Genomic DNA, 8,683 nt, shown 5'->3' with positions numbered 1-8,683 from the left:
ATTATTTTATGTAAAATAGCAGTGGAGGACAACAGCGCAACTCAGCAGTCGATAGAGAACTATATGACATTTCCAACGGACTTGCTTGCAAAACTAAACACAAATGTGCATAATGTAATAACTAGGGCAACCCAAAAATTGCATTTGCAAGTTGTTTGTCGTGATCGCAATTCTAATGCCGGTTAATTAGAAATACGTTTTGTAAATTCTCTTTAATTTAAACTAAACTTGTTGTAGCAATTTTTTGCAAATTTAGCAATAAATTCAATATTTTGCCAAAATGACTTTTTAGTGTCAATTTTGCAAATAAATACAAATTTATGAAGCAATTTGAACAATAAATGCAATTTTATGCAAAAATGCAATTTCAAGTAGCCATTTTCATAATTTCGATTACATTTGAAAAATTATCGATACACAAATTATCATATGTCACATCTCTGTGAAAAGATGTTTTGAAGTTTACCATATCTAAGATAAAGTTATATAGCGTGGCCGGGCATGTAGCTAATTTTTAGTTGCAGAATCGAGTGAAGTAAATTTATTCAATTTCAATTAAACAAAGTGATTTATTTATTTTATTCTATAATTTAGATAATGCCGAAAGCAAAACAGCGAAAAACGGACAAATTAGCTTCTTATGTCGCGAAATATCCTATTTTTAAAACTGGTGGCGTCGTATTGTTTTGCAAAGCTTGCAACAAGACTGTGTCTTCAGAAAGATTATACTCTTTGCAATCGCATGTTGCAAGTTTGGCACATAGTGAAGCGGAAAAAATCATCAACATGTACGCAGCCATTATTAACTCAAACCACAAGTTCCAATCAAAATCAGTTCGCGCAAGATTTATGCAAAGCATTAGTTGCATCGGACATTCCACTTTATAAATTAAGGAATGAAAACCTAAAAAGTTTTTTTTGAAAATATGTAGATTTAACTATTCCTTCTGAAACCTCCATGCGTAGAATAGTTGGTGAAATTTACAACGAAACTCTTGAAACCATAAGAATGCAAATAAAAACAAATATTTGTGGATATCGATTGACGAGACAACCGACTCGTCTGGGAGATACATTGCTAACGCCGTCTGTGGCATATTGGTTACGGATCCCGAAGAAGCCAAAAACCATTTTTTGGTGCATGTAGCAGAGTTAGAGAAACCCGATCACGCTGCTATTGCTAGATGTTTTGACGATGCAATTAAATTGTTGGACCCAAAATTTGACAAAACTCGTATTCTTTTATTTCTCACAGACGCTGCGCCGTATATGGTGAAAGCCGCGACTGCTTTGAAGATTTTCTATCCAAAGATGACGCATTTAACATGTCTCATTCATGGCCTCCACAGAGTATGCGAAAAGATTCGCGAGAGCAGTCCAAAAGTCGACCAATTAATCTCTAGCGTAGAAAAAATTTTTGTTAAGGCGCCAAAAAGAGTACGTATTTTCAAAGCCACTGAGCCAGAGCTCGAATTGCCTCCACAGCCTATTATCACTCGATAGGGGTACTTGGCTGAAGGCAGCTTTTTATTATGCGAAAAATTTCGAAAAAATTAAACGCATATATTTGTTGCTCGATAAAACTGAATCAAAATTTGTACAAATTGCCATTGATATTCTAAACGATGATGACGTCCGCCTCAACTTAATTTCTATCTCAAGTAATTTCGGGTTTATACTCAAATCAATTAAAACTTTGTAATCAAACGGATTAGCTCTGCATACTCAACTTAGAGTAATATTGGAGGCCAAAGAATTACTTCAACAAAGTGGATATTAGAGTACGAAAATTTAATTCGATTTTAACAAAAAACAAAGGTTTTCCAATAATAAAAGAAATATTGAATCAAATTTCTGGAGAGAAGATTGGTGCTACGTTAAATTACGACATTGCAGAAATTTGCGCTTTTAGATTCGCACCCCTGACTTCAGTTGAAGTAGAAAGATCGTTTTCGATGTATAAATCTATTTTTCGCGACAATCGGCAAAGTTTTTTATTAAGTAATTTAATGCAAATGCTTGTGATTTATTCAAACAATAAGTCAAAAAATTAAAATGTTTCTATTTCATTTTTAAATTCACAAGAAAAATCTGTGTTACTATGAATAAGTACTTTTTTAAGTTTATTTTTTTTTTTACAACAAGAGAAACCTTTGGTACTAAGAATACGTACTCTTTTAAGTTTTTTGTCTCCTTAATATACATATTATAAAAATAAAATTTACATAAAACAATTTTGTAAGGATTTTTTAAAGTGCAATTTTAAGTGCAAAAAACGCAATTTTTGGAGTAATTTTATTGCGCCAAAAATGAAGTTTTTAGTGCAATTTTTGGATTGCCCTGGTAATAACAATCGATAAATGTATCGATGAAATTAAGGCGGAAAACTTCCTTGCTGTTGCTTATAATTTTAGTAGAGCTGTGCCTTCATTAGAAGACCAGTACATTATGTCAAATATATTTGAAAATTATAAAACGCCCATAGGACAGACAAAAGACATAGAAAGTTTTAACGAAGAAAATGATGCCGCAGGTTCTAATCATTTTGAATTAAGTAGTAATAATCAAAAACTGCCAATTCTACCAGATTGCTTTCGGCCCACATTATGCGATTACCAGGCTCGTACAGTTCATTGGTTATTAGAACGGGAAATGGATATCACAATTTTTCCAAATTACTATACCCAATTGCAGGCACGCGACGGGGAAATGACGGTATATACATAAGCATTTACTAAGTTGGCATATTCAAGAGTCTGAACCAGCAAAAATTAAGATACCAGCTGGTGACATACCTGCAGATGAAATGGGTTTGGGAAAAACGGTGCCAACATCTCTAGCATTATTAGTATTACATCAACGCCAATTATCAGATGCTACACTATTAAAGAACTTATACTACAATGAGCCGGAGAAAAAACGTAAATGCAGTCTTACAAATTTATTTTGTATATGCACAAGGAAAACAATGACTGAATTACGTACATACATGTAAACTATCACCCCTATCATGCATTTCGACTTGGATTGAAATTTTCTCCGTTTGGCAACTTTGGTATCATGCGTTCCGTTCCCGTTCAGTTCAACTTCGAAATTTACAATACTGCCTATCATGCATTTCGATCGTAGCTCCGTTCTGCTAAGTTGCAATTTTGTTGGCGGAGAACTTTTTGTGTTTTTATTTTGCTGCGAAAATTTTATTATTTCCGTGGTTTTTTAAAATTTCCCATACACAATTTTGTGTTACTATGAATAATACTTTTTTAAGTTTATTTTTCTTTTTTTTATCATTTTGGTACAAAAATACGTACACTTTTAAGTTTTTTGTTCCTTAATATACATATGGGAAATAAAATTTACATATAACAATTTTGTAAAAAAATATCCATTATGTGCAATTTTTGAAAGAAAAATTTTATTGCAAATTTTAATTCACCATCTTGCAAAAAATGCTATCTGAAATTTATGGAAAATAAGGCTTTTGCTTAAAATCTTAGAAGTGTAGTTCAAAGAAGACCAATTTTGAAAATTGACATTTTAATATCAAAACAATGAAATGATAAAAAAGTGTATTATTAACGAAATGAAATTAAGGCGACATGAAAACTTATTGCTGTTGCTTAAAAGTAATTTTAGTAAGCTGTGCCTTCATAGAAGACCAGTACATTATGTCAAATATATTTGAAAATTATAAAAGCCCATCTTTACTCTTCAAAAGACATAGAAAGTTTTAACGAAGAAAATTTTTTGCCAAAAAGGAATGCAAAATTTAAAAATTTTGAATTAAAGATAGTAATAATCAATGAAACTGCCATACATATTGCTAAAATTTCCGCACTTTAGAGACGATTGGCAAAAGGAGGCAGACAACATATCCGGCTTTTATATTACATCAATTACCAGATACTGCATCATTAGAAAGTAAAAGTTGATATATAAAAACAAAAATTTTATCATATATCTTTTTTGAAAAAAATTGGCAGTGTATTTAAAAATGCAGCAAAGGGGAAACACATTTATAATTTCCAAATTTGAGGCGAGTAATATTTTCGGAAGCAAACTTTTCTAGATTTTAAAAGAACAACTGATTTGGATATAAAAATGACGGTAAAATTAGATCCCAACCATAAAGACATTTACTATTTGTTCGCACACCTACAAAAACTTCAAAATGAACTGAATTTTTATGTAACAAAAATTGTGATACCACTGGTTTTATTCTTAAATAACATATGTTGATGAAATTTTGTTTAAAGGAAAACATGAAATATTGAAATAAAATTTTATACACTGAAAACATCTTAGTCACGAAAATTTGCTATTGAATCTAAATTCAGGCCAATTGGTTTGATGCTTCCTCATCATTAAAGAACTTATCAAATTCTAGCTGAGAAAAAACTAAAAATGCAAATATTGTGTCTTACAAATTTATTTTTTATATGCACAAGGAAAACAATGACTGAATCCCTGTGCAACGTACATACATGTATTTTTATCACCCCTATCATGCATTCGACTTGGATTGAAATTTTCTATCGTTTTGAAACTTTGGTATCATGCGTTCCGTTCCCTGTTCAGTTACGGAACGAAATACGAAATTAGCCAAGGTTTAATACTGCCAATGCATATTCGATCGTAGCTCCGTTTCTTCCTAAGTTTTTTTTGTTGGCGGAAACAATTTTGCTGTGTAATTTATTTTAACTAATCCATTAAAGATATTAAAGTGAAATTGTTTTTTCCGGTTTTTTTATTTCATTTTGTATTTTGTATTATTTCTTTTTTTTTTTAATTTTATATAAATGTATAAAAACTTGTATAAACTATTTAGCTTGTAAAACACACAATATTTCCAGTTTTTGCGCTCTAATGATGTTTTTTGATATGCTTTCAGGTCAAAAACAACAACACCAGAGCAATATGGAAACTTGGGAGATATGATGGAGAGTAAGCTAGATATAGCCAACGGTTTCCACCAGCGCCCTAAAGATGTGCAGGCTTTTTGTAAAGAGGTAGTATCAAATTTAAATGCACTTTGTCCACCATCAAAAGACTGAAATGCATGGAGAAAGGTAAGGTATTAATTGAATTGAAAACGAATTTGTAAAATCTAACGTTTTGTTACAGGTTTGGATTGACTGGAAGTGCTATATCAAACGCAAGCTAACTAGCAATAAGAAGGAAATAATGAGCACAGGGGGAGGGCAATGTCGTTTATAACGTATAAGTCCACTTGAGGAGAAAATTGTGCACTTAACGGGGTCGGAAAGGAGTAAATGTGGAATAAAGAATATGTACGATTATGACGATAGCACACAAGGCGCAACCCGAACCTCCGAAATGGACATTTCGACACATTCAGACGATGTGCCGTCAACCAGCGGAGCTAGCAGCCATAACAGAGAGAGACGATCAGAAAAGGAGAGCGATGCATCGTTACTAAGGGAGCAACAAGATCTCCAGAAAGAGTTTTATGCCGAAACAAAACTTCATTATGAAGCTAAAGATGGCAAAATGAAGAAAGCAGTGACATATTTACGGCGAACGAACCGCTCTCTAGAAGTGTTGGCAGACACTGCAGTAAAGCAGCTTCAAGAGCAGCAACGACACAACAAAGTAAAAGAACAACTGATAAAAGAAAAGTTGGATATAAAAATGCAAATGCTAAAATTAGATCCCAACCATAAAGACTGATTTTTTTTTCTATTATCTTTAAGCAACTTGAAAATGAACTGTATTTTTATGTAACAAAATGTGATATGCACTGAATTTTATTCTTAAATTAACATATGTAGATAAATTTTGAATTTAAAGAAAAACATGAAATATTGAAATAAAATTTTATACACTTTAAAAAGAAGAAAGTATGTTGTCACGAATACGATTTGCTGTTGAAGTAAATTCAGGGTCATTGGTTTGTTCCACTTCCTCTTCCTCTTGAGGGCTTTCATTATCAAATTCTATCGGGTTCAAATCTTCTACTTTGTAGAAAATGCAAATATTGTGTAGTGCACAAGCAACATTTATAAATTGACTCGCTTTTTGAGGCGAGTAATGCAGCTCTCGAGCTCCCAACAAACATCGAAAGCGGTTCTTTAAAACACCGATCGTTCGCTCTATAATATTTCTAGTTTTGGAGTGCTTTATGTTATAATTACTTTGTCGGCTGTCTTGACTTACGGAACGATACGGAGTCATTAGCCAAGGTTGTAATGGGTCAATGCTTCTTATTCGTAATTTGTGATCGCACACCTAAAAAAATAAATTTTCAATTATGGAATTGATTTCATGAAATACAATCCTCACCACCATAGCATTGATGCTATAAAATCCTTTTCTATTGTAATAAGGAAAAGGTTCATCGGATGGCTTGATTAGCTTTATGTGCGTACCATCAACGCACATGATAACACCTGGGAAACCAGCTTTCGTAAAAAAATCTTGTTTTGCTTCCTGCTTTTCTATTTCATTTTGCTCAAATTTTATCCACTGTGGGCATAGCTCTTGCTGCATTATTTTGAGAAAATTTCACAGCCACTTTGACACGGTTGACTGTGCCATTCCAACATTGTGGTCTGCGCCAACTCCATGCTGGTAACTGCCTTCCGCAAAAAATCTTAAAGCGGATACTACAATGTTAAGCGGAGATAACGAGGACAAAGTACTTGCCGTCGTTTCTTCCGCAAACGTATCTAGGACATACTTGAATGCGTCCTTATGCAGACGAAAGTTTGTTTTGAATCTAAATAAGTAAACAAATTGTAAGAAAATTGTCTACTTTCACGTGCAATTACTTACAGCCCGTCATTCATCTGGAAGCGATCGCACATATCTTGTAATCTTCTCCTTTCAATTCTCACCCCAGCATTCTGAGATGCGCTGCTCTCCTCCTCAACCAGTAATATCGCCGCGGATAAAGATTCCATACTTACTTACGTTTAATAAAAATAATAACAATATAAAAATTTTACGTTTACTTATTTTCTTTGAACAGCAGTAATTTGCGCATTTTTGCTTTGCTACGTTCAGTTTGTAACGTTTGAGAGTATTCAGTAAAATGAGTCCAGAAATAAAAGAGAATTAGCAAATTTGAAATGCCATTTTGAAAACCCGTTCTGTGCGTCATTTCTTTTATAATAAATTGATTTTCGAAATAAAGAGTAAGTTCATATTTAACAAACACATTTAATATCTGCACTTTGAACACTACACTTGCATACTGATTTATCATTTGCCTTGGAATTAACATGAACTTACTCAGCAGAAAAAATAACGGATCCAAAAAACCATTTCCAACAATAACTCGGCATCTACACTATTCGTCCAATTGTATATTTGACGGGAATCTTGTTTGCTTTGGTTTCTTTTTTAATTTGAAAAAAAGTTTTTTAGTAAAAGATCATAAGTATTATACATTTTTAAAAGGTCTTTTCATAATCTACAATTCTGCATCAAAACTTTTTGGAAATTTTCTCATTTTCAATTATGCGTTTGAGCCACCGTATATAAAAACCAAAGTATGTCTGTATGTTCCGGGTAGGCTCCGAAAGAGCTTGACCAATTGCAATGAAACTTTCAAGAGATTTTTAGCTTGACCTGACGAGTAATCCTGTAAAATTTTGTGAGGATCGGAGCACTTTTTTAATTGTCAAATACAGTTTATATTTACTATGATGATATTCTATTGTTTTACAATCCAAATTTGTGTTGACACATGCGTTGTGGATATATATGTATGTCAATATGAAACATATTTGCTTGATAAGACCCTGCGCAATTTTAGAGGAAATGACCAACCAATGGGAGGTGCTCTTATTCTTCTTACTGGTGGCTGCCGTCAAACTTTGCCGGTTATTCCGCGTTCAACTCCCGCAGATGAGCCAAACGCTTGCCTGAAATCTTCATATCTTTGGAGGAGAGTCGAGAAAATCACACTATCAACGAAGATGCGTGTTTATTTACAGCAAGACTCATCTGCTCAAACATTTTCGCAACAACTTTTAGACATAGGGAACGGCCAAATTCCAATTGATCCTGCGACAAATGAGATTTCTTTTCCACATGATTTTTGTCAAGTGCAACCAAATATGCAAGCTGTTGTCGACAAAGTATTTTCAAATTTAATAATTAATTACAAAAATTCAAAATGGCTTTATGAACACGCAATTTAAGCACCAAAGAATGATGACGTTAACAAACTCAATGATCAAATTCAATTGAAACTTCCCGACGAAGAACTCAATTATAAGTCCATCGACACTCTCATCTGGAATGCCGCCACACACACATGGTCAATCGTTGACTATCGCCGGTTTAAATTAGGAGAATTCGTGTTTTTCAGACGCCCAATTGTATGTGGCTAGCTCCCGAGTTGGCACATCTAAAACGTATGTACATACACTCATTCCTTTTTTTACGCGACCTCTTTTTACGCTATTTCACTTTAACGCGGTTATTTTTGCAGCGCAAATTCTCGTATTTATATATTTATAATTTAACTTTTGTTCTATTAATTTAATTTTTTGTTTTTTTTTTATTCATGCATTGAACCAAAAGACTTCTATTGTAATTTACATCAGCAGAGTACATTTAGCACCTAACAGCTCCACATACATATACGTTGCTTCAAGATAAAGCCCATCAAACATCGTAAGTGTTGTTTAAAAGGTCGTGCTGTGACATCGTG

The 8,683-nt window shown here is 33.2% G+C and overlaps 1 protein-coding gene, 1 long non-coding RNA gene and 1 pseudogene across 2 annotated transcripts; 2 read left to right on the top strand and 1 right to left on the bottom strand.

The window, feature by feature from the left end:
- Positions 1-343: 343 nt before the first annotated feature.
- On the top strand, positions 344-1,384 carry LOC126766936 (uncharacterized). The gene is made up of 2 exons (XR_007668976.1): positions 344-535; positions 595-1,384. It is a non-coding gene; the product is annotated as an uncharacterized LOC126766936 (long non-coding RNA).
- A 3,550-nt stretch (positions 1,385-4,934) lies between these two features.
- Positions 4,935-5,811, top strand: LOC126766935 (uncharacterized; annotated as a pseudogene).
- Positions 5,812-5,843: 32 nt separating this feature from the next.
- Positions 5,844-6,923, bottom strand: LOC126766934 (putative nuclease HARBI1). The gene is made up of 3 exons (XM_050484592.1): positions 6,796-6,923; positions 6,304-6,739; positions 5,844-6,249 (listed from the first exon to the last, which is right to left on the bottom strand). Exons 2-3 carry the CDS (start codon positions 6,508-6,510, stop codon positions 5,848-5,850), a joined length of 609 nt encoding a protein of 202 aa, XP_050340549.1. The 5' UTR covers positions 6,511-6,739; positions 6,796-6,923; the 3' UTR covers positions 5,844-5,847.
- Between the last annotated feature and the right edge of the window lie 1,760 nt (positions 6,924-8,683).

This window comes from Bactrocera neohumeralis, unplaced genomic scaffold (genome assembly GCF_024586455.1).
Source record: "Bactrocera neohumeralis isolate Rockhampton unplaced genomic scaffold, APGP_CSIRO_Bneo_wtdbg2-racon-allhic-juicebox.fasta_v2 ctg3133, whole genome shotgun sequence".
In the NCBI taxonomy this organism is placed as follows: domain Eukaryota; kingdom Metazoa; phylum Arthropoda; class Insecta; order Diptera; family Tephritidae; genus Bactrocera; species Bactrocera neohumeralis.
The sequence above is the reverse complement of the archived record's forward strand: the minus strand, read 5'-3'. Positions and strand labels throughout refer to the sequence as shown.

Bases quoted from the DNA above. Each gene is read 5' to 3' on its own strand.
- LOC126766934 (XM_050484592.1), bottom strand. From the start codon at position 6,510: ATGCAGCAAGAGCTATGCCCACAGTGGATAAAATTTGAGCAAAATGAA. The intron at 6,250-6,303 runs GTGAGGATTGTA...TTATTTTTTTAG, and splicing joins ATAGCATCAATGCTATGGTG to GTGTGCGATCACAAATTACG.